The 24,619-nt window shown below is 61.1% G+C and overlaps 1 protein-coding gene across 1 annotated transcript in view; it reads left to right on the top strand.

Moving 5' to 3' along the window:
* Positions 1-21,893, top strand: part of LOC129646214 (cadherin EGF LAG seven-pass G-type receptor 1-like) — a 36,446-nt gene extending 14,553 nt beyond the window's left edge. Inside the window, exons 14-28 of the mRNA XM_055575258.1 lie at positions 710-914; positions 1,959-2,126; positions 3,753-3,879; positions 5,692-5,892; positions 11,490-11,664; positions 14,997-15,109; positions 15,487-15,566; positions 17,104-17,230; positions 17,903-18,028; positions 18,389-18,483; positions 18,714-18,817; positions 18,944-19,093; positions 19,483-19,713; positions 19,966-20,233; positions 21,036-21,893. Of these exons, the coding sequence (XP_055431233.1) occupies positions 710-914; positions 1,959-2,126; positions 3,753-3,879; positions 5,692-5,892; positions 11,490-11,664; positions 14,997-15,109; positions 15,487-15,566; positions 17,104-17,230; positions 17,903-18,028; positions 18,389-18,483; positions 18,714-18,817; positions 18,944-19,093; positions 19,483-19,713; positions 19,966-20,233; positions 21,036-21,060 (2,195 nt within the window). The 3' untranslated portion in view covers positions 21,061-21,893. The remainder of the gene's footprint in view (positions 1-709; positions 915-1,958; positions 2,127-3,752; positions 3,880-5,691; positions 5,893-11,489; positions 11,665-14,996; positions 15,110-15,486; positions 15,567-17,103; positions 17,231-17,902; positions 18,029-18,388; positions 18,484-18,713; positions 18,818-18,943; positions 19,094-19,482; positions 19,714-19,965; positions 20,234-21,035) is intronic.
* The last annotated feature ends 2,726 nt before the right edge of the window (positions 21,894-24,619 follow it).

Below are 24,619 nucleotides of genomic sequence, written 5' to 3' on the forward strand. Positions count from 1 at the left end.
GGGTCAAGAGGACGTGGAAAGTGGGTGGCTGCCTCGGGGCAGAGGGGAGTCTGCTGGAATCAGCCAGCCACCCTGAGGCTGGCCCCCCGCCTGTGGCACCCCCATCATGGCAGCAGAGGGAAGACCCTCTCCCACCACCTGCTTCCCTGGAGCCTGTACTCCGGGCGGTGTGTGCTGGCTGGAGATGCCTCCCAAGGAGACCTCTGGACGAGGCCCAGTGGGCACCCTGTGGGTTGTTGGAAACATGGGTGAGTGTGGCCATGAGCCTTCCGCAAGAGTGGTGAGGAGCTGCTTTCTGTGCGTCCTAGGGGTCTCCCAGGCCCCACGTGAGTGGGGTCGACAGCATCCCACTGGATTCTCAGGAGCACCGTGCCCTCGGGTTCACCTGCTGTGGCCCGTGCAGATGGACCACGTTCTGCCAGCCCGTCATCCATGCAGGGACACCTGGGCTGCTCCACCTCGTGGCTGCCGTGACTCAGGGGGCCGTGGGCGCGGTGTGCACGCCTCGGTGAAGCCCTTGCCCCCGGCTCTTCGGGGCACACCCAGAAGTGGGGCTGCAGGGTCCGGGGCGGTTCCGTGTTCGCGCTTCTGAGGAGCCGCCTAGGGTTTTCCACAGAGCCTGCATGGAATTTCACTGGCTCGAAGAGAAAGCGGTCTGGTCGGATCACAGGTATCTGGCCCCCATCCTCACTCTGTGCTTCCGTTGCAGAGGGGCCCACGGCGAGGCCGGCCGGTCGCAAGACCACCCCCCAGATGGCGCGCCTGCAGCCCAGCGCCGAGACGGAGGCCCCGTCCAAGAGGCGGAAGAGACACCCCGAGGAGCCTGGGCAGGTCGCCATCGCCCTGGTCCTCATCTGCCGGACTCTGGGGCAGCTGCTGCCGGAGCGCTACGACCCGGATCGCCGCAGCCTCAGGTAAGGCTGGCTCCAGGAGGCGGGGTGGGGGGATTTCCAGAAGGTTCCAAGGCGCCTGTAGGTCAGAATCTTGACCACCGGAACATCTGTACAAGGACACTGCACAGTAACCCCGGCTCCAGGCCAGAGACTGCTGCCCCGCGGTCTGCCTCGGCAGGCGTTCTGAGTGTGCCTGGTGTTTCTGCCAGAGCGCCCCTCCCGACACACGCCCCTGGCTCGGCCGTGTCGCTGCTGCTTTGAGCGTCTGTCCCCTCGCCCCGGCCTGCCACCAGCTGCCAGTGGCCCCAGGCCCAAGTTGTCGTTCAGTTGCTCAGTCCTGTCCGACTGCGACCCCACGGACTGTAGCACCGTAGGCTCCTCTGTCCTTCACCATCTCCCAGAGCTTGCTCAAACTCATGTCCATCAAGTCGGTGATGCCACCCAACCATCTCATCCTCTGTCTCCCCTTCTCCTCCTGCCTTCAGTCTTTCCCAGCATCAGGGTCTTTCCCAGTGAGGTGGCTCTTCTCACCAAGGGCAGGCAGCTCAGTGAACACTGGCTGAAGAATCAAACGCCACCCAAGGGCTTTGAGGCCTGAGCAGAGGCAGGCACCCACGGAGGCTTGGCTCTTTTCAACCTTCGGGTCACTTTGCAGCTCTCCTGCCCCGGGGCTGCAGTCCTCACGTGCACCCCTCCCGGGGGCTGGACGAGAGGCCTCCCAGAGCCACAAGCACGGCATCCCGTTCCTTTCCCGGGATGTTCCCTGCAGGCCAGGGTTCTCCGGTTCTGTTATAGGCTGTGGGGCCCGACATTTGCTCGCTCATTCCTTCTCTTCATGTTGAATTTCCAGAGTCTGCCTCTGTCCCAGAGGGCCATGTGCTCGCCTGTCCGTGGTTAAACCTTCACCAAGCCCACAGCCCTCCTCCTCCCCCAGCCCATCACACGCTCTCAAGGGCAGAGGTCCTGAGCTTGCGCGCTTGGTCCAGTCCCTGCTGAGAGACCACCGAGCTGTGTCCTCCTGGGGCTGTAGGCGGGTTTGTCCTGGGCTCTGCTTTCTGCCTACAGGCTGCCTAACCGGCCCGTCATCAACACGCCAGTGGTGAGCACAGTGGTGTACAGTGAGGGGGCCCCGCTGCCTAGCCCCCTGGAGAGGCCCGTCCTGGTGGAGTTCGCCCTCCTGGAGACCGAGGAGCGCACCAAGCCGGTCTGCGTGTCCTGGAACCACTCCATCACGTAAGGGTGACGTCACCCCCTGCCCCTAGCACTGTGTGTCTCTGGGGGAGCTTTGCTGAGCCGGGGTGCCTGCCTGCAGGTCCCCAACACTCCGCTGGCAGAGCGTCCTGGTGGGGGGGCATTCGTCTGTGGTCCCTTTCTCCCCTTTCAGTCCCTCCTGGGGCGTCAGAGCCCTCCATAAGCACAAGTGCACACGCATGTACACGCATGCACACCTGGAAACACACGTGTGTGCACACGCACCCAGTTATGACCAGGCACATGTGTGCATGAATGCACATGGACACATGCCTGGAAACACAGATGTGCACACTGTGTACACACTTGCACAGGCACACGCGGTGATCTCTCGAGAAGCCCAGCGTGGGGACAGGGTCACTCCCCTGCAGGACTCTTGCCAACAGGTGCCCCGGTCACCACCGGATAAGGCGGGGGCTCGTTCTGGACACACAGGGGTGGGAGTCAGAGACTGGGTCCCGGGTCCTCCCGCACTGACAGTGGGAAATCCCAGATGTGAGGGAGGGGTCCCTGTAGCAGACCAGAGTCCCTGACCTCAGCCGTCCCACCCTGGAGACCCACATGGCAGCTGCTGAGGCTGGCTTTACCGCTCAGTGGCCCCGCCCACAGCAGCAGCATCCGTCTGTCTCCGACCCCTGCACGCCGGGCTTGCACCCGGGACAGAGCCTTGCGCTCGCTCCAGTGCAGCCCAGACCCTCCCTGACATTGTGGATCCACTGACGGCGGGGTGTCTGCCGCGGGGGCCCTGCGGGGCCATGGGCTGGCACTCCCGCTGGGAGGCAGGTTTGGCTCGGCACAGACCACGCATCACTCCCCCTCCTTCTGGTTTTTCCAAATTCTAGTTAACGAGCAGCCAGCATAGCGCCCGGAGGGTAGCAGACGCTTGGCTTACAAAAGAGAATGAGGGGCCCCCTTTGACGGGGAGGGCGGCGCTGAGGTCTGTCTGGCGCGCGCTGGGCCCGGCTGTCTCTCGTGGTCACTTGATTGGACCCCGGCAGTAAGCGGTGCGCTAACGACCCGCCCTCCTCTGTGCTGCACCTGCCGGCCCGACCTTCACGTTCTTGGCAACGTGTGTGAGCCTTCACATCCCACTTCACAGATGAATAGACTAAGGATCATAGATGTCGCTCGGCTTTCCCAGAGTCAGGAGGGCAGGGCCCTGCGGCAGCCTGTCATCTGGGGCTTCCCTTCAGTAAAACAGGGTAATAATGGGGCCCCGCTTCCAGGCGGCTGCCATAAAACTGTGTGCAATCTGAAGATGAAAGTGTGAAACGGACACACCAGGTCTCTTCTTAAATCATAGAGACTCAAAAGGAGACTAAAGCACAAAGTGGCTGTTTGAACAACTGACTAATGTCTCCGACAAAGAGGCCTGTGACACCCGTTGAAGTTTTACTGCTGGATGACGCATGAGATGTGAATTTCCGAGGGTGCTCATTAGAGGCCTGGGAAGGGAAGGGAGAGGGTTCACACGGTCGCCGGGGCGGCCAGCCTGCGGTCCTCACAGCGGGGACAGTGGTGCCTGGCCAGGGCACGGCAAGGACGTTGCTTGGGCTCCAGCGGGCGGGAGGGCCTCAGAGGCCCCTCCTCACCCCCTTTCCTCTGCAGCACCGGCGGGACTGGAGGGTGGTCGGCCAAAGGCTGCGAGCTGCTGTCCCGGAACCGGACCCACGTCGCCTGCCGATGCAGCCATGCTGCCAGCTCAGCCGTGCTCATGGACGTCTCCCGGCGTGAGGTGGGCACCACCCCCAGGGCCGCCCCTGCCCACCTGGCCAGTGTGTCCAGGGACCCATCCCTCTGGAAAATCAGCCTGGCCCCATGCCTACCCCTCTGCGAGCTCTGCCTCTACTTCTAAGGTCTCTGAACAAACCAATGCCAAGATTGCAAACTGTTCGGGAGGACTGGCCAGACTGTGTTAGGATTCCCATAATAAAACCCCCCGGAAGGGGTTTTCAAAGAGGCCACATTGTAAGTTAAAAACTGTGATGACCGCCCAGAACCTCAGGCTGAAACTCCTGGAATACACACCTCACTTCAACGCAGGGTGCTCAGCAGCCTGTTAGGTGATCCGGTTTATGCTGCACGCACATAAAATTTTAAGGACGAGACCGGGCGGGAACAATAGAGTTATTTCCCTCCGATGCCATACACACCGCCCCCGGGAGGACAGAGGAGGCTCTGTCAGGAGCCGCAGAAGCGGTGGGCAGCTGATGTTTAACCTCCAGTCTTCAGTGGCCTCCGTGGGCCTCCGATGAGGCCATGGGGCCTGGGGGCAGGGTGGGGCTGGCCGTCGGGGCGTGTGCTGCTGTTGAGGAGCCGGCCTGGGTGCCTTGGGGACCTCACCTTGTATTCAGGCCTGCCATGTGTCCCGGGCAGCCCAGCCACCGTCCCTCCCGGGACTCCCGGTCTGCAGCGGCCCAAGTGTCTGTCGCGTTCTCGGGAGGTGAGTCAGCCACAAGCCGCTGCCGACGGGGCGTCAGAGTGCCAACAGCAGAGACTGCGCCTCTGGGCGCTAGGACAGCAGGGCTCCCGTGGGCAGGGGCGCTTTCCAGCGGGAAGCACTGGCCTGCGGCCTGGACAGGGTTAATTGTGAATCATCTTTGTCCACAGAGGGGCGGGTTTGGGGGTCCCCGGATGGCCAGGAAGCTGAGCAGCACCAGGAGCAGCCTCGCAGGCAAAGGAAGCAGAAGGAAGTCCTGGTAGAAGAAATTAAACAAGAGTAGGAATCGAGGCCCCCCCACGCCCGGGTGCTTCAAAGCCAGAGGCGTCTGAAGAGCCCCTGGCCTCGGGGAGTGGGTGCTGCCACACTTCTGGAGCACTCGCAGCCCCCCCGGCACTCCCCCCGCACCCCCAGGCCTGGCTCCTCACTTCCCCCAGGCAGCCTGGCTCACAGTTCTGTGCCCGTTCAGAACAGTGCTTTCTAGAAGTTGCCATAGAACCGGTTTGTTTGTTTCCCAAGTGCCGAACCTCCACCGGGCGCCGGACCCTAGACGCGTGTCCATCCTATTTTGAAAAATATTTGAAAAAAAAAAATCAGAGGGGACGACTGTGGTTTCCTGCAGCTCTGACACCTTGTTTTTTGTGTGAGCTGAGACTTTGTTGGAAGGTCTCTCAGCTCAGAATTGGCTCCGTACCTCCTGCCAGACAGCACAAGTTAGGCTTAAAGTTGTTTTTTGTTTTTTGTTTTTCGCTTTTTTGTCTGTTTTTACTTTGGCAAAACACACCTAACATGAAAGTGGCCATCTCGGCCGAGTCTGAGCGTGCAGGTCACGGGCACTGTGTCCGTCCACGGTGCTTGCAGCCGTCCCCCGGCACCTGCAGCCGTCCCCCGGCACCTGCAGCCGTCCCCCGGCACCTGCAGAACTTTGCTGTCAGCCCGACTGCTCGTTTCATTGTCATTCTTGGTTTCCGCTCCCCTGAGAGCCACGTGGCAGCCACCCTGGCTCCTGTCCACGTGATTAAGCATCAGTGTGTCTTGATTGTGCAAAAGCGCCTTCAGAGCCACGGCCCTCACGCATTCTCCCGCCCTTGGCCCACCCGCCCGCAGCACGGGGAGGTCCTGCCTCTGAAGATCGTGACCTACGCGGCCGTGTCCTTATCGCTGGCCGCGCTGCTGGTGGCCTTCGTGCTCCTGGCGCTGGTGCGGACGCTGCGCTCCAACCTGAACGGCATCCACAAGAACCTCATCGCCGCGCTCTTCTCCTCCCAGCTGGTCTTTGTCATCGGGATCGCCCAGACCGAGAACCCGGTGAGGACCCTGCCCCCAGCCCCCTGTGGGGCCACCTGGGCACGTACGTGGACCGACCTTCCTCCAGGGCTGGAGCAGGAGGGGTCCTCCCACCCGTTCTTGGGGCCGGGCGGCGTGTCTGCGGCTGTTTCCAGGGATGGATGAGGCTGGGAGTCTGGTGGGAAGCTGGGGACCCAGGCCCTGCAGGTGGGCTTGTTGCTTTGCCCTCGGCAGGAATCTCCTTGCAAGGTCACCTTGGGAGCCAAGAGCTCTGTGCACATCAACTCTCACTTTCGTGATCCAGACACTTGCGATTACATCAGAGAGTACACTCGTGAGACCCCAGAGTCCTGCGAGCTGTCACTTGAGCCTGAAGCCATCCCTGCTGGGCCGTGTCTCCCAGCCCTGCATTTTCTGGGGAGTCACGGCCACACTCTCCGTGAAAGCACTGGTGTTGAGGACAGGCCAGAACTCAGCGATGCGGTGGTCCTGGGTCGGCAGGGTGACGAGAGAAGGGAGCCTGCGGGGAGAGAGAATCGTGGGGGAGAGGAGGAAGGGTGAACGTCAGTGTGATCACATTAAATACGGGGCGTCTCGCTCAAGCCGCCCCAGGTCACGTGGGCTCCTGGGGCATCACATGGGTTTGTGGGGTGTTACTTAGACTCCTGGAAGTTATGGTTAGGTGATTATACATCTGATATGATGGACCTCACAGAAAAATCCAGACCAACCTACAGACACATTATAAGAAATAATTAAAGAGTTTAGCAAGGTAGCTGCCTATTATGGGGCTAGATGTATATAATCAGCTGCATTCTTGCCCACCAGCCACAGTGTATTTAAAAGGTAACATACAAAGGAGGGGGTGGAAACGACAGCACTTGGAGAACCTGGTCGAGACTGAAGTAGTTTGGCTTCAGGGAGGAGAGGGTAAAAGATGCGGCTGCAGCCAGAGTGGGGGCAGGGCACAGGCTGTTCTGTAGGATGTGAGGGATCTGAGTCCCAGAGGCATGGCTGGCGGGGCTGGGTCGAGGTCCCTGGGGCCTGGGGTAGGGACCTGCCCTGGAGGGGAGAAAAAGGCAAGAAGGAGGAGGGAGGCGTGTGGCTTGGTCCCTGGCTGGCTGCTAGTGGCTTTTTCCTTTTTCCCAAAGAGGTTTTCAGAGACCAGGGGTCACAGCCCCTCGATGGGGGTGAAGGAGGAGGCACGGGCTCTGTGCCCAAGGCTTTGCCTGCGTGCTCTGGCTCTTGGCAACCTCCCTGGGGCCCTGGGGGTGGCAGCATTCCTGCTCACAGGTGGGGAGCCCCGGGGCCGGCCAGGTTGCGTAACCCGGCCCAGGGCCGACAGTTCATCGTGGCTGAGTTCAGGGTCCATCACTAAATGGTGACCCCACTGGCCCTGGGACGACATGAGGCCAGCTGACCATCACACGTGCACATGAAGTGATGGCGGGAAGTTCGGAGTTTGCTCTCCTAATTCCGGTCTCTCCCGCGGTGAGCAGTGGGCCCTTAGCCTTTCAGTGGGCCGTTCCAGCTGCCACCTGCTGCTGACATAGGTGTCATTCCTCCGTGCCTCATGCAGTGAGGACTCGTGGTTGTCGCGGTGTTAAATCCCTGGAAGCGCCGCAGTCTCCATCCAGTCTCAGACGCAGACATGCGTGGGGGGTCAGGAGTGTCAGATGCCAACCTGGCCCCGCGGGGGCTGATGGGAGCGCTGCGCCAGCCCAGAGGACGGCTGAGCAGGACGGTCCCGTCGCTGTCCGGTGGGAGGGGCCCGGATCTCTGGTCATCTCTGTTGGCAGGCAGCCCTGTGCCACGGACAGCCATGGCCAGGCCTACATTTTGGTAAATGGACGGTGGTGACAGGGAAGAGGGTGGCTAGGGCTGAGGCTGGAGGTCAGAGGGGCACCAGGATGGCATCTTCCTGGTGTGGGGGGTGGAGCCGCGGCCAGGACCGGAGCAGGAGGAGAGGGCCAGGGGTCAGGACCCTGCGGACATGGAGGGAGGGGGCGGGGGCGCGATGCCTCGAGTGTCCAGAAGGGGGCGCGTCTGGGTGAGCCTGGACACACCGGTCCTTAGGGGCTGAGGAAGAGCAGAGCTGGGCGTGAGGGACCAGCCCTCACTGCAGGAGGAAGCGTGTCTGTGAGCGTGGACGGCCCGGAGAGCATGCAGTGTTAGGAAAAAGGCACAGCCGTACTGGCTCGCTGGCCCGGGGGCCCTTGCAGGTTAGCACTCTCCCTTCTCTGACCCTCCGGAGGAGGGTGTTAGGGAGAGAGACAGGGCGTCCAAGCAGACGACCTTGAGAGGGCTCCATGATGACCTTGGCAGCTCTCCAGTCCTGGCACAGAGGACGGGCCCGTATTTGTCAGGCTCCCAGGGCAGGCGGGGGCACGGGACTGGCTGGGCTGCCCCTCTGCACCTGCCGGGCTCAGCACACCTCTCCCTGCCTGCGAGTCCCTATCCCTGCGCCAGCCGGGGGCGGGGGGCGGGGGGCTGCGTGACTCAGGGCAAAACCCCTCAAGGGTGTCTTTGAGTGGTCGGAACAGAGGGACGGAGAGCTGGGGACGGGCCACTCCTCGCAACCAAACCCGGCGTGAGAAACGCTCAGGGGCTGTTGCTGGCTTCAAGCTCTGACTCACCGGCCCCTGGAAGGGGAGCTGAACGGTCTCCATGCGCTGGTGAGCACGAATAAGAGGAATGCCGTGCACGTAATTCTGGGGCTTGGCGCCGTGCCTGGTTTTGATGGGTTTTCTGTAAACTGAAGTCCCCTCTCCAGGCGAGGTTTTCATCTCCCAGATTACTGGCAGGTTGAAATGATTTATTGTGCATTAGTGTTTGCCTTTGTTCTGTTTCTGGAAAAGGTAGTACCTTTGGTGCAGAAGCCCCTGAATGTATGGTCCCATTACATTTTAAAACATCGGCTTCTGGCACATGGGGACTTTTCCCCCCCCAAAGGTGGTTTTGTGGGTTTACTTTTCATGTGATATAAGGCAGCACACCAGTCTCTTCCCCCTTCTTCATTCTGCTGCGCCAACCATGGGTCAAAGGTGGCTCAGTGGTAAAGAATTCTCCTGCCAATGCTGGAGACGCAAGGTTCAATCCCTGGGTCAAGAGGATCCCCTGGAGAAGGAAATGGCAACCCACTCCAGTACTCTTGCCTGGAGAAGCCCATGGACAGAGGAGCCAGGTGGGCTTCAGTCCACAGAGTCGCAAAGAGTCGGACATGACTGAGCACACACACGAGCCAGCTGTGCTTTGCACAGCGGGGCTGGGGGTTGGTATGGGGCGGACCCAGCCTCAGGCTCACCCTTTGCGGCCAGGCTGACCGCTCTGCCCGTCCCTAAGGCTGGACTCCCCCAGCGGGGCTGGGGGTTGGTATGGGGCGGACCCAGCCTCAGGCTCACCCTCTGCGGCCAGGCTGACCGCTCTGCCCGTCCCTAAGGGTGGACTCCCCCAGCGGGGCTGGGGGTTGGTATGGGGCGGACCCAGCCTCAGGCTCACCCTCTGCGGCCAGGCTGACCGCTCTGCCCGTCCCTAAGGGTGGACTCCCCCAGCGGGGCTGGGGGTTGGTATGGGGCGGACCCAGCCTCAGGCTCACCCTCTGCGGCCAGGCTGACCGCTCTGCCCGTCCCTAAGGGTGGACTCCCCCAGCGGGGCTGGGGATTGGTATGGGGCGGACCCAGCCTCAGGCTCACCCTTTGCGGCCAGGCTGACCGCTCTGCCCGTCCCTAAGGCTGGACTCCCCCAGCGGGGCTGGGGGTTGGTATGGGGCGGACCCAGCCTCAGGCTCACCCTTTGCGGCCAGGCTGACCGCTCTGCCCGTCCCTAAGGCTGGACTCCCCCAGCGGGGCTGGGGGTTGGTATGGGGCGGACCCAGCCTCAGGCTCACCCTCTGCGGCCAGGCTGACCACTCTGCCCATCCCTAAGGGTGGACTCCCCCATTTCCTGTGCAGCGTTGGAGACACAGGGTGTGTCTCCAGCCATCACCTAAGGTTCTGTTTTTGCTTCTGCTTGGGTTCCCGCTTTGTGCTGCATTTGACAGATGTTAATCTTAAAAAGGGTCCCTCCCACATGTCCGGGGCTCTGTTCCTGGAGAGAACCCAGGTGGACTCAATGGCAGGTGGCACTGGGGCTTCCAAAAAGCCTGGGCCCTGGGGACCCCTCACGAGGAGGCTGCCCAGGACTGAGCAGAGAGGCCTCAGCGTGCGTCACGTGGTGGCCCTCGGTCTCCAACTCGGTGTCTGTTGGGACGGAAGTGTCTCTTTGGCACAGACGGTGAGACCCGGGGAGGTCGGGCTGGCCAGATAGCAGTGAGGATTGGACAGGATGTCTCAAGGGGAGAGGCTCTGCGAGGGCGTGGCCCAGCTAGGTGTGGCTCTACAGGGGCGTGGCTCCGCGGTGGGGGGTGGTACCCTCGGGGGCGTGGCTCCGAGGGGCGTGGCTCTACAGAGGGTGTGGCTCCGCAGGGATCTGTGGGACCCCGCAGGGGTGACCAGGGACTTTCTCCTCCTCCCCCCATCTGTCCTTCCTCTGCTCTCCTGCCAGTCCAGCCTCCTGGGACCTGGAGGGAAGGCTGCCCAGCCGCTGGGCCTTGGGTTCCGGACCGGGCAGCCAGCCTCCCCCCAGCAGGACGGGTGAGGCTGCTCTGAGCCAAGGCAGAGGTCTTGAAGTTTCGTCCCTGGGCACCTGGGACTGGATGTGCACCGATGGCCTCAGGCTGGACGCCCCGATCCCACAGTGTCCCCAGCCCTGCCCTCCCAACACTACCTTCCTCCTGTTCTCGACTCACCTTCGGTGTCCAGGGACTCAGGGCTGGTCGCCAAGGCCCCCAGAGGCCGGGAAGCTGAGCCTCGACTATGGAGGTTGACTTTCTCTTCCCGACACTCAGCCCCACCAGCCGGAGACAGAAACATAACAAACGCTGCCCACCCTGCTTTCTTCTGTGGGAGGCAGAGGCCCCGATAAATCAGCACAGGCACGGTGACTTCTTTCTTATTTGATGGCGCGGTCACAGGCCTGAGGCTCCTTCTCACAGGCCGCACCTGGACTGCGGAGACCTGCAGGAGAGTCCAAGTGGTGGATGAAGGCCACGCTCACCATCGGGGCCACAGCCTGAGCTGTCTCCATGATACGTATTTTTTAGTGTTAAATGAAATGTCAACATTAAAAAATTTGGAGCCATGAGGTGAAAATACAAATTTCTAGCTTCTAAAAACTGTCGAGACTGTGTGCACCCATCACCCGGGTTAGGCTCACTCGTGGCGCTGACCTCGGTTGGGGGTCGGGTGTCCTGGGGCCCCCAGGCACCTTACTCCCTGTGCTCTGTTCCGCGTGGGGAGCCTGAGACGCTGGCACTGTTGGCGCTCAGCTGCACTTGGGTCAATCAGGGAAAACCACTGAGCTGCTTTCCTTTCTCAGACCTGCGTGCCCTCTTGTTTGCAGCGTGCTGGATTTGGTCCCTCCCCAGGGCCCCACCCCAGCCCCTCCCGGGGCCGTCTAGACCTCACCTCACCCCCACTCCCTCCAGCCCGCCCCGCCCCCAGGCGCCCCGTCCCCAGCCGCCTGGCCGTCAGCCCACCGTGCAGGGTGAGGGCCGCACTCAGCCGCTGCCTCTTCCGCAGTTCCTGTGCACGGTGATCGCCATCCTCCTGCACTACGTCTACATGAGCACCTTCTCCTGGACCTTCGTGGAAAGCCTACACGTCTACCGCATGCTGACCGAGGTGCGCAACATCGACGCGGGGCCCATGCGCTTCTACTACGTGGTGGGCTGGGGCATCCCGGCCATCGTCACAGGTGAGCATGCGCAGAGCGGCCACTCCCGGCCGGGGACCCGCGGGACATCGCAGGAACCCACGTCAGTGCCCCCAGTTGCTGGCAGGGGAGCTCTCTGGCCTCGTCCTGGGCACCCAGCACCCACATCTGCTCACAGGAGTGTGATCACTCAGTGTCCCTGTCAGGTGTGAGTGCACTGAGGGCTGGGTTCAGGCCATTCAGGGTTCTTTCTGGCACCTAACAGACAAAAACTCCCATGTCTGCCCGCTTTGTGGACAGATGGGTGAGTGGATGCATGGTAAATGACAGACAGATGGGTGGGTGGAGAGGTTGGTGAGTGGATGGATGGATGGATGGATGGGTGGATGGATGGATGGGTGGGTAGGATGGATGGATGGATGGATAGGTAGATGAGTAGTTGGATCAGTGGTGGAGAGATGGGTGGATGGATGGATGAGTGGTTAGGATGGATGGATGGATGGGTAGATGAGTGGTTGGATCAGTGGTGGAGAGATGGGTGGATGGATGGATGAGTGGTTAGGATGGATAGATGGATGGGTAGATGAGCGGTTGGATCAGTGAGCGGGTGGATGGAAGAAGGAGTTAATGAATGAACAGAGCAGTGGCACTTCCTCAGCACACTTTTCTCTAAACATCAGGAAGTCAAAGTTTGCTTCCTGTGGGGAAAGATCCCCACGGGTATCACAACAGGTGAGCGGCACCCTCTCTCCTCGCAGCACCTGGGTTCTAGGGACCCAGACAGGGAGTCTGAGGCTGGGGCAGTGGGAGAAGGGGCAGTTGCTGCCCCGGGCCTCTGTCCGGCAGCCACCCTGGGGTCAGAGCCAGGGCCGATCATCGTGCCTCCTGGTTGCCACGGCAGCATCTCCGACTGCTCTGCTCTGCTCTCTCCTGCCCTGCTCCTGCCCGGACAGTCTGGGCAATGGGCTCTCCTGTTGTGAGCCCTCTCCCTGGGCTCCCAGGGACCCTGAGTGACCACTGTCACCTCTGTCCAGGGCTGCTGGGGGGGCAGTGGGGCCTCCCGTGCCGGCAGCCACCCCTCTTAACCCAGAGAGTGACCCTGGCAGACACACCATGCCACGTGTCTCTGGTCAGCTCGGGAGAAAGGTGCTGAGTCAGGTGGTCTCTGAGCCCCAAAGACTGGGAAGAACAAGGGCTCAGAGCGGCTGGTTTCAGGGGCCCCCACTGCCCATCTACTGAACCCCTGAAGCCAAGACCTGGTCCTGCTTGGACACTCAGGACACTCACCTCATCTTGAATTTCATCTTCAATCTGCTCTGAGCCTCAATTATTATTTGTTTTTTTTTTTTTTAATTAGCAAATTAACCTCAGAGACCAGAATGTCAGATTTTATTTACATTAAATTCTATAAAGAGGAGTGAAGAAATCAGGTCGGAATTATTTGCCAATTTGCTTATTTTACAAAGCGAAGAGTTAAAGTTTGCCATCTGGTTTTCCAGGCTTCCCCAGTGGCTCAGACAGTAAAGAATCTGCCCGCAATGCAGAAGACCAGGTTCAATCCCTAAGTTGGGAAGATCCCCTGGAGGAGGGCATGGCAGCCCACTTCAGTACTCTTGCCTGGAGAATCCCATGGACAGAGGAGCCTGGCGGGCTACAGTCCATGGGGTCACAAAGAGTCAGACACGGCTGAAAGACTCACACTTTTCTGTGCCCCCAGTAAACTTAGAGTGTGGCTTCTGGTCTGTAATGTACCCCATGGCCGGTTATCCGTGGCCTGGGGCCGTAGTAGTATTTGTGATGGGAACGGAGTTCGCTGCATGCACAGATGATGTCCCACCTGTAGATAAGCCCCAGTCCGATGGGCAGCCCCAGGGCCACGTTCAGGAGCCGATGTCCTGGCCGGCATGGGCTGAGGTTTAAGCACAGGTGTTCCCACTTCAGGGCTTCCGAGACAAAGTATCACACACTGGGGGGCTTAAAAGACAAACAGAAGCTTCTTCTCTCGCAGGCCTGGAGGCCAGAGTACAGAATCAAGGGGTAGGCAGGATGCTCTCTTTCAGAGGCCCTGGGAGTAGTCTGCCCCCTCTGGTCCCCGGGCTGCCGGCAGCCTGGCCTTGTGGCTGCGTCCCTCCCGTCTCCCCTCCCCCATGTCTGTGTCCATCTCCTCCTCCTTCTGAGACACCGGTCATTGGATGGAGCTGCTGCTGCTGCTACGTCGCTTCAGTCGTGTCCGACTCTGTGCAGCCCCATAGACGGCAGCCCACCAGGGATTCTCCAAGCAGGAACACTGGAATGGGTTGGCATTTCCTTCTCCAATGCATGAAAGTGAAAAGTGAAAGTGAAGTCGCTTAGTTGTGTCCAACCCTTCGCGACCCCATGGACTGCAGCCCACCAGGCTCCTCCGTCCACGGGATTTTCCAGGCAAAAGTACAGGAGTGGGTTGCCATTGCCTTCTCCGAGGGCCCACCCTAAATCCAGGATGACCTCATCTTAGATCTTCAGCACACTTCCATCTGCCAAGACTGTATTTCCACATAAGGCCACATTCAGAGATTCAGGGAACACTATTCAGGCTGCTCCAAGGCAGCCACATGGGAGGTCACGGGGCTGAGGCCATGCCGAGCCCCTACTGGGACACTCGGGACCTTCGTAGAAGAAACTCGAGCCCCCACGAAGGGCTTCTGCGCCGGTGGACTCGAGCTGGGTCCACGTGGTCACTCCAAGTGGGGCCGTCCTCACCTGCGAGCCGGAGGCACCGAGCCCCGGCTCACATCACGGGCGCTGTTGGCCCCAGGCTGGCCCAAGGCGCACTGCGAGGGAGCCAGCAGGAGGCCGTCCTGCACAGGCAGCCTGTCCCTCCGAGGACGAGGACTGCCCACGGGGAGAGAGGCTGCTCTCGGTGCCCTTTTGCCTCACACCCTCTCCCGGTCGACCCCGATCTGGGCAGGGGCACCGCCAGTGCAGAAACGCCTCTCCTCTAAGGCGGCACTGGAATCTCAGTTCAGACCGTTCACGTTTCTAACTTGCTTTAAGAACAGTTTTGGGTGCTTTCCTTTTTTTAATGCCTAAGTCTCTTGCCAAAGAACTTAAGGCGGTTCCCGGGACCTCGGCTGGAACGAGGCATGGTTCCGGCCACACTCTGGCCCACGTGGACCCCACTCCAGCCCGGCCCAGCCTCGGGTTAGTCCCCGGCCAGCCGTGCTCCCATCAGGTCTCCCACGTGCTGGGCCCTGAGGACACACGCCCCCAGCCCCGCAGCCTGGTTCCTCTGAGCCTTCCAGGGCGGAGGGTCCTGAATGGGGGTCTGGGGACACTCCAGTTGTGGGCCACCCCTCATCGGGACGGCCCTCACTCGTCCCCTGCCTGTTGTCCAGGACTCGCGGTGGGCCTGGACCCGCAGGGCTACGGAAACCCGGACTTCTGCTGGCTGTCCCTTCGAGACACCCTGATCTGGAGCTTCGCGGGGCCCATTGGGACCGTGATAGTTGTGAGTGGTCAGAAGCCCTGATCCTCAGGGGCGGGAGGCTGGGTGCCCCTCGCACGAGTTGAGCGGTGTTGAGAGCCCATGGGTTACCGGCTCCACTGGCCATCTGGACAGGACTGGAGGGGCTGACCTCCCAGTGATGCAGCTGCGTCCTCAGACTCGTGGATTCCAGGCTTTGGTCCACATCCACGTTCACTCGGACCACTCAGCATCCGCCCCCAGCAGGCTCCTGGGCCCTGAGGGCTCATCTCGGGGGGGCACACCCCCCCGAGATGAGGGCTGAAGACCCTCAGAAGCCTTTGGGTTGTGAAGGTGTGTTGTGATAATACCGTGAGGCTGCCACCTGACTTTGGGATTTTCTGTTTGGTTTTTTTTTTCAGGTCAACACAGTCATTTTTGTCCTGTCTGCAAAGGTTTCCTGCCAGAGGAAGCGCCATTATTATGAAAGAAAACGGGTCGTGTAAGTTGGTGCTAAACCCGGGCAGTGGGTGGGACTGGACCCAGCCCCTTCTGAGACCCCACCGGGCAGAGCCTGTGAACGTGCCCGTCACCTAGCGGGTCAGCTGCTGGCTTTTCCAGGCCAGGTCAGGGGGTCACAGCAGTGGGGCTCGGCAGGCTGCAGTGGGGAGAGGGCAGCTGAGTCTGGCCGTGTCTGGGCTGAGCCCGGCGGGCCTGGGGCGGGGGGCCGGGATGGCAGCCTGGACCAGGGAGGGGCACGCTGGACCCCAGAGGTTTTTGGGGTGCAGGACACACGGGGCTTGGTGGCAGAGTCCCCGAAGGGAGACGGGTGAGCAGTGACGCCCGGCGTTCACCTGGGACGGGCCAGGGTGGGGGTGGGGGGGACAGTGACAGCAGATGGGGGACGTGCCTGGAGTGGGGGCGGGGTGGAACGTTCCAGGCCGTGGTGATGTTGGTGCTGCAGGAGGAGAGGCACTCGCCCAGCGAGAGGAGAGGACGTGCAGCACAGCGAGAGTGGGGGCCCCGCAGAGAGGGTGCCTCCAGCGTTTGGGGGCTGGACCAGGGCAGGGGACCTACAGAACAGCCTTGGGGAGGCAGGGCGGCAGCTGAGAGTGCAGCGTGGGGCCCAGGAGCCACGAAATGGTCAGAGCAGGGGTGACCACTGGGCCAGGTGACCCAAGCTGGGGGCCAGGAACGGGAGGGTGTGCGAGGAGGAGCTTCGAGGCAACAGGAGGCTCCTGTCCACACACCCCCCAGAAGAGCAGAGTCTGAAACGGCTATGGAGGGGTGGAGACCCGGGCAGGGGACGCAGGGCAGCCTGGTCATCGGCTCCACTGCCCTCCATCTCCTCCACCACTCGCATGCACCTTTCCGAGCACTTAACTCACCTTAACGCACATGGTCCCGCCACCCCCACGACCCCACGAGGGGTGCACATCGCCAGCCCCCTGACAGCTGGGAAGACGGGGGCAGGGAGCGGGGAGCCCTAGCGAGTAGCCTGCATGGGGGCCCTGACACCCCTCTTCTTGCCCCTCACCTCCTCCGGGTCCACGGAAACTCCCAGGCCTATGCACCAGGCTCCCCACGTCGCTGTGGACACGGCCCGTCCCCTGCCTTGGTCCCCAGCTTCTTGATTACCTCAGTTCAGTTCAATTGCTCAGTCGTGTCTGATTCTTTGCAATCCCATGGACCACAGCATTCCAGGCCTCCCTGTCCATCACCAGCTCTCGGAGTTTACCCAAACTCAAGTGCATTGAGTCGGTGATGCCATCCAACCGTCTCATCCTCTGTCGTCCCCTTCTCCTCCCGCCTTCAGTCTTTCCCAGCATCAGGGCCTTTTCCAATGAAAAGACCTTCCCCTTTGCTGGTTAAGTCCTCGCCTGCGTTTCACCTCCCCGCTAAGCTCCACCTGCCTTTTCCCCTGTGAGCCTCGTGGTAGATGCTTGGAGAGGCAGTGGGAAGGAACGGGTGGCGGGGTAGGGCGGGTGATAGCGGAGGGGCGGGGCATGCCCGACACTCAGCCGTTGCCCCGCCCCCAGCGCCCTCCTGAGGACCGCCTTTCTGCTGCTGCTGCTCATCAGCGCCACGTGGCTGCTGGGGCTGCTGGCTGTGAACGGAGACGCGCTCGCCTTCCACTACCTCTTCGCTGTCTTCAGCTGCTTACAGGTGGGCGGCCGGGGAGTGACCCTGCGGGGCCGGCCCTGGGGCGGTCAGGGCTCACCCATGCTGCTTCCTGCCCCCCCGGGGAGACCCTTGACCTGCCATCCAGGCTGCGTCCTGGCTCTCCGGACACACGGGACCACGCCGCGGCTGTCTGGCCGGTGTCACCGCGGTGTGTGCGGGGCTACGGCAACGCCTCGTCGTGGTCCTGCCGCCAAAGACGAGCCTGCTGCTGCAAACGCAGCTCTGCTCGCAGCCCCCCGCCCCAGGGACCCCGCTCCACGGCCCCCTGTGTCTGTCAGGACACAGAGGTCTGCTCAGCTGGAAGGGGCCTCACGCTGTCCCAGCCCGGTGTAGACCCCGCTGTGTCCTGAGAGTGCTGACCATTTACAGCCCACATCGAGGGCTTCCCCAGACCCTGACTGATGATGCGACATTGGGGGCCCAGATGCCCCGAGGGCTGGGGCCCAGGAAGGGGTGGTCCTCCAGGCACCTGGCGGCAGGCTGCCTGCCCTTACCAGGCCCCTCCTGGAGAAATCGGAAGCACCCAGGGCAGGGAGGCCAGGTGTGGGCCCTGCTGGGCTCCGCGCGGTCTCTGGGCAGGCAGGCACGCGCGGTGGCCGCAGCCGGGTGTCTCCCCGCGAGGCCGAGCCGCGCTGACCCTGCCCCGCCCCGCAGGGCCTGGCGGTGCTCCTGCTGCACTGCGTGTTCAACAGGGAGGTCCGGAAACACCTGAGAGGCGTGCTCGCCGGGAAGAAGCCATACGCCGATGACTCGGCCACCACGAGGGCCACCCTGCTGACGGTAGGGGGCGCCCGCGGGCCCCGGGGGGTAGGGTGGGCCGGGCTTGAGGGGACGCAGATCAGATGCAGCTCCTTGGTCTCGCCTCCCCCACCACGTGGACGTCACAGGCCCGAACCGGAGCACGGCTGCCTTCCCTGCAGCCTGGGAGGAGTGGGCTGACGGCGGTGTCTGTCCCGCCGCTGCCCTTGGTCCCCTGAGGCCGAGGCCGGCGGGGGTCCCGACCAGGGGTGGAGAGGCCGCTGTGCCCGGCGCCTGGCGGGTGCAGGCAGGCTGCTGCGTGGAGCCCTGCAGAGGGGACCGAGCCGTCCCCCACGGCCCGGTGGCCTCCGCTCGGCCGCTCACCAGCCCCCCACCCCGCAGCGCTCCCTCAACTGCAACAACACGTACGGAGAGGAGCCCGACGTGTTCCGCACGGCCCTGGGCGAGTCCACCGCCTCGCTGGACAGCACCGTCAGGTCAGGCTGTGCCGGGCGCCCTGCTGTGGCCGCGGGGCGGCGGGGGGGACAGCTCCCAGAGCAAACGCCAGCTTTGTCACCTCCACCCCGTCGTGTGTCCCGCAGGTTGGGCCCGGCAGGGCCGCCCTAGCACACACACGAGGCACTGGGTGAGGGCGAGGCTGGGTGGCCAGTCACGTGTCCCCCCCTCCCTGTGTAGGGGCGCTGAGCCCACCCTCTCCCCTCTCCAGGGATGAAGGGGGCCAGAAACTCAGCGTGTCCTCAGGGCCAGCGCGGGGCGGCCACGGGGAGCCGGACGCATCCTTTGTCCCCAGGAGCTCCAAGAAGCCCCACGGTATGTGTCCCATGGTGGGTGGTCTCCCTCTCCGGGGGCCGGCTGCCCCGAGGCCCCCACCCCTGGCCTGGACCCAGGTGGCTCCACTCAGCCCTTGACAGGAAGCCCCACCTGCCCCCTCCCCAGGCCACGACTCAGACTCGGACAGCGAGCTCTCCCTAGATGAGCAGAGCAGCTCCTACGCCTCCTCGCACTCATCTGACAGCGAGGACGACGGGGGTGAGGCTGAGGACAAATGGGACCCGGCCCAGGGCCCTGTGCACAGCACCCCCAAAGGTGAGCGAGCCCCAAGCCGCGGCGCAGATCCCAGCCGTGGCCGCCCGGCCCCGGGGCAGAGCTGTGGCGGTGGCAAGCACAGACCCCTGCTCGCCATCTGCGCAGCACAAGTAGGCCTGCTGTGGGACCCCCCCCCACCCCAGTGAGGATTCCGTGAAGCCGACTCAGGGAATACGAGGCTCCCGGGGCTGGGGGTGCAGGGGGCTTGCAGCCGGGGACCCTGCGTCGGGACCAGCCCTCCCTGGGTCTTGACGTCCCCCCTGGGCTTGTGGGCAGGGGGCTGGGGGTCAGCGCCCCTCTGGACAGGCTCAGCTGAGCAGGAGCGGGAGGTGGTGGGGCTCATGAGCTGAGCTGGCGGCCACACGTTGAGGGTGTGTCTTGCGCCTCAGTGGACGCCGTGGGCAACCATGTCCCAGCCGGCTGGCCCGACGAGAGCCTGGCTGGGAGCGACAGCGAGGAGCCGGGAGAGCTGCCCCGCCTGAAGGTGGAGACCAAGGTCAGCGTGGAGCTGCACCTGGACGAGCAGGGCAACCACTGCGGCGAGCGCCTCGCAGCCCGGGACAGCGGGGGCCCCAGGCCTGCGGCCGTGCCGCCCAGCCATCCCCCTGAGCAGAGAAAAGGTGCCGAGGGCCTGGGCTCCCCTAAACGGGGGGCTGGGGAGTCCCTGCTCCTGGGGGAGAGGGCCCCGGAGACGGGGTGCTCAAGAGGGGCCAGCCCTCCCCCGCAGGACACAGGGGAGCCCCGAGGTGGGGAGACCAGCGGCCGCACCCGCAGCCCCGTGTGACTATCCCTCCCCGAGTCCCCCACGTCCCAGCATCCGGCAGGGCCAGCCTGACTGTGACCTCTTCCATCTCCTCCAACCCCGGACCCAGGCATCCTGAAAAACAAAGTCACCTATCCGCCACCGCTGACCGAAAAGACGCTGAAGTCGCGGCTGAGGGAGAAGCTGGCCGAGTGCGAGCAGAGCCCGGCATCTTCACGCTCGTCCTCCGTGGGCTCCAGCGACGGGCTCCGCGCCCCCGACAGTGCCATCACCGTCAAGACGCCGTGCCGGGAGCCTGGCCGTGAGCACCTCAATGGGGTGGCCATGAACATGAACGTGCGGGCCGGCAGCGCCCAGGCCCATGGCTCCGGCTCCGAGTGAGTAGCCTGGGCCTTGGGAGGGGCGGCGGTGGCCCCTGGCCAGCCTCCCCTCTGCTCCCCATCTGGAGGGCGGACGCCGGATCCGGGGGCCCATGACCAGGGTCTGAGCACAGGGGTGCCCAGGATGAGGCCTGGGGACCATGGTGGGGCTTCCACCCAGAAGAGGAGCTTTGCGGGGGTCAGGAGGAACCAGCCGGAGGTGGGCCAGACCCCCATCTTGGGGGCCGAGTCAGCCACAGCCCTGAGTCCTGTCCAGCCCTGACATTCTAGGATGTGAGAGCATGTGGGACTAAGCTTTGTCTCCTCGGCCTGGGGTCATTACTGACCCATTTCGTGGCTGAGGAGACTGAGGCTGGGGGTGGGGGCGCACCCGGCCACAGAGGCATGGAAGTGGGCTCCAGCTCTGAACCGGTCTGCTCATCTCACCCGATGGCCCAGGGAGGTGGGAAGACTGGACCTGGGTCTTCTAGTACATTAACAGAACGGCCTTCCTAAGCCTAGAGCAGGAGTCCGGTTGTCAGTGGTGCTCTGTGGGCCTCTGTGGAGGACACTCAGATGGGCCTGGGTCTCTGTGGCCCTGTGGGCGGGGGTGCAGTTTCGACCTGCCCCCTCCCCTGCCTGCCAGTGTCACTGCCCACACGTGAGCTTGCCCTCCGTGGAGCCTCCGGGCATCCCCTATCCCCCGAGTGGGGGCTCTACCCCCGCCCGACCTCAGACCCAGCCCCGCTGCTGGCTTCACGGGTGGCAGGGCCGTCATCGCTGACCCTCTGCCTGCCTGCCGGCTTCTTCCCACGCGCAGAGGCAGTAACGAAACTTCAATTTGAACCATCAGGAAACCGTGAGACAAGCCCGCCACCTCCACCAGGCCTCGGTGCCGTGTGGTCGCGCTCCTGGATCTCAGAGCACCAGGGGCCCCCGCGCGGTCAGCGGAGGAGGCCCTGAGGGCAGGGGTCCCTGCAGGGGCAGCCCCACAATTGGCGTGACTGAAGGTCCAGACGCAAAGCCCTGAGTGGCCTGGAGGCTCCAGGACCCTCAGGCCCCGTGACAAGTGCCAGAGGCCACGGGGGGGGGGGGCTCAGGCTCCCAGACGGGCATGGCTCAATCCTCAGACTGCAGAGCCCAGACCGTGTGCAGCCTGGCCAGGACCGGGCCCAGCAGGAGAGCCGCCTAGAGACGAGCCGCCAGGCCGGCTGGCCAGGACTCAGGGCCCCAGGCCAGCAGCTAGCTCCACAGCCGTCTGCAAAGCCAGCCCGTGCCTTAAAGCAAACCCCTTTCCTTTGTCGCAAAGGTGTAGATACTTTTGTATATTTGTATGGAACTTTGAAAAGGCAAAAACCTCTGTATATTTTGCATCTGTACTGACTCTACACTGGGAGATCCGTGGGGGTGATCGCACAGATTAACAGATCCGGCCTGGAGTCTGGCATGCAACCAGCAGTAGGTATCCCAGGAAAGCAGAGAAGGGACATGTGTAGGGCGTGAGCTGGACAGGGGTTCCCATGCTGCTTCCAGCCAGGAGCCCGGAGCCCGTGGGCGTCACACGGGGCCGCCCCGGATGAATTTGAGCTGCTTGCCCTCGGTTCCCACCTGCCTGGATGTGGGTATGGCTCCGAGACAGGACCACCCGGGACCGGGCAGGACTCAGGAGCCCTTCTGAGCATGGACGCAGGTGCACACGGCTGAGACGGGCCCGCTGGCCAGCCCCCCTCAGCCCCGCGGGCCTCCCTGGCCCCCTTCCCGGCCGGGGCTGCTGCAGGTGGGGCGCTCCTCTGTGTCTGCTCCTGTTCTCGGCGGGACTGCGAGTGTTCACACGTCCTCGATTCAGGCGGAGGGATGAGGTCTTCCAGAATGTCACATTCCTTCCTGCCAGTTTTCCAGCTCTTTGAGGCTCCGAGGATCTCCAGGCAGGCGGGGGTCTCACCCCCCGAGTCTGACCAATTACTTCACTTTGCTTCGAATGGCCAATTGTGTGGAGGGACAAAGCCACAGCCACACTGTTCAATGGTTACCGGGCTGTTTTGGAGAAACTCACACCGGGGACCTGCTGGGACTGCCCCTCTGCGGGCAGTTGGTGCGGTGTGGCCCGAGGGGCTGTGGAACGGGGCCCAGAATCATTCAGACACGTCTCATTTCAGTGTTTCTTTTGTTCTCTAATCGGTGCCCAAATAAACGATCTGCCCAGCTGCTTCCAAATATGAGAAGCTGTAAACTATGATGAGAATCGAGTAAAATGCAAAGATGTCCGTCTACTGTGTTGTTCTGATGGAAATGCGAGCGTTGTTCGTGGCATAAAGGAAAGCTTATCTGATACTGGTCCAAGACCACAAGCAAAAATGAAATGAGATCCCAGAGCCCTCACAGCAAAATGAATTATAAATGTGCCTTAGCAGGGGAGTGGCCTTTTCAAGATACACAATAATAATAGTACCTTCAAATGTTTACCATGGAGGAAGCATTTTCTAAGCAAAAAAGAAAGTGGAAATATTTTTGAATCTTTGAACACTCCATATTATCCCATATTCTTCCGCAACTGGATTTTGTCCCCTGAGATGTATTTAGTTTTTAATTTGATCAGAACTGTTACCAAAAAAGAAAAAAAATGTCAGTTTTATTAAGACAGGAAAAATGTAAACCTATTTTTGTGATTTAAAGACTTTATGAGAAATACTAGACACTGGAGGGTTTGTTGTTTTTTTTAACAAATGTGTATTTATTAATGTTCAGAACACTGGAATTGCAACACAAATGAGGAAAGAGTCTACAATAAATTAAGATGTTTTTGAATTTGTACTTCTGCTCTGCTTTCGCCCCATCCCTACTTCTGCACCCCTGTTCCCTCCCTGTTCTGAGGCAGCCCTGGAGAAGGGACCACGAACAGGACGCTGAGAAGCCTGGGTGGGCAGGAGCCATTCTAGAACTTTCTGTATGCTCTTCTGCTCATCCAGACCCTTGCACCTCACACTTCAAAATCTTCCCGCCCCAGTCTCTCTCTCCAGCCCTGCGGGGACTCAAGTGAACACGGACGGTTCCTGCGGCTTCGTTCATCTGTGTTCATTGTTTGTTTCGGGTTAGATCACCTCTAGTGATGAGTGTTCCTTTTCTTTTTTGCGGGGGGAGAGGAGCCTCAAATCATTTTATTTACATAACAGAGGACAGGGTGACCCAAGACTAGAGGATTTGGGAGTATTTGGCCTGCATATTTAAATACATAAACTATATATATATATAACATATATGTGGAGTGGGAAATGGCAACCCACTCCAGTATTCTTGCCTGGAGAATCCCATGGACAGAGGAAGCTTGCGGGCTGCAGTCCATGGGGTTGTGAGAGTCGGACACGACTGAGTGACTTTGACTACTTTGACTTGACTATAACATATATGGAGGTATGTGTATGCACACACACACACACGCACGTAGTTGGGCTTCCCTGGTGGCTCAATCAGCAAAGAATCTGCCTGCAATGCAGAAGACTCAGGTTCGATCCCTGGGTCAGGAAGAACTTCTGGAGAAGGGAATGGCTACCCACTCCAATATTTTTGCCTAGAAAATCCCATGGAGAGAGGAGCCTGGAGGGCACCGTCTGGGGGTTGCAAAGAGTCAGACATGACTTAAGCAACTAAACCTAAATCAAAACCGTATACATATATACATAGATTGTACCTTTTATTTTAAACCAAATTAATGTTAACTACCATTTTACTACTAAAACATTTTGAGTTAGCATATATATAATGCATGTTGGGTTTTGCCATACAGCGACACGAATCAGCCGGAAGTATATGTAAGCCCCTCCCCTCGGGACTCCCTCCCGCCCCCCTCCTGCCCCACCCCTCAGCGAGCCACTTCCAAGCTCACTGATTCCTTCTTCTTCAACATCCATTCTGTTATGAAGTCCATCCAGTGACTTTTTAAATTTCCAATATTGTAAGTTTAAGTTCTAAAATTTCCACGTGGCTACTTTTTATAATTTTTATTTCTCCACTAAAGACGTCTAATTTTCCATGAATTACAGAAGTGTTTACCTTTACCTCATAGAGCATGGTTGTAACTTTAAATTCTTTGATAATTTGGACATCTGGGGGCCCAAAATCTGTTTTCTTTCCTCTTGGCATTTTCCTGGTTCTCTGTAAACTGGCTAATTCCACACTGAATCCTCGACACAGCGTTGCATCATGAGCCTCTGGGTCCTGTTAAAACCCTCTGGCAGATGTTGGTTTTGTTTTAGGAGGCAGTCAACCCAGTGAGGTTCAGACCACAGCTGTGTCCCTCTGTGGCTGACTGCCGTGCAGCCCTGGGCCCGCCCTGCACCCTGGTGCACGGTCAGCCCGGGACCCGGGGTGGTTTACGGCCCATCTGCTTTCAGGGCCTTTCATGTGCTG

Source organism: Bubalus kerabau, chromosome 1 (genome assembly GCF_029407905.1).
Source record: "Bubalus kerabau isolate K-KA32 ecotype Philippines breed swamp buffalo chromosome 1, PCC_UOA_SB_1v2, whole genome shotgun sequence".
Lineage (NCBI taxonomy): Eukaryota > Metazoa > Chordata > Mammalia > Artiodactyla > Bovidae > Bubalus > Bubalus kerabau.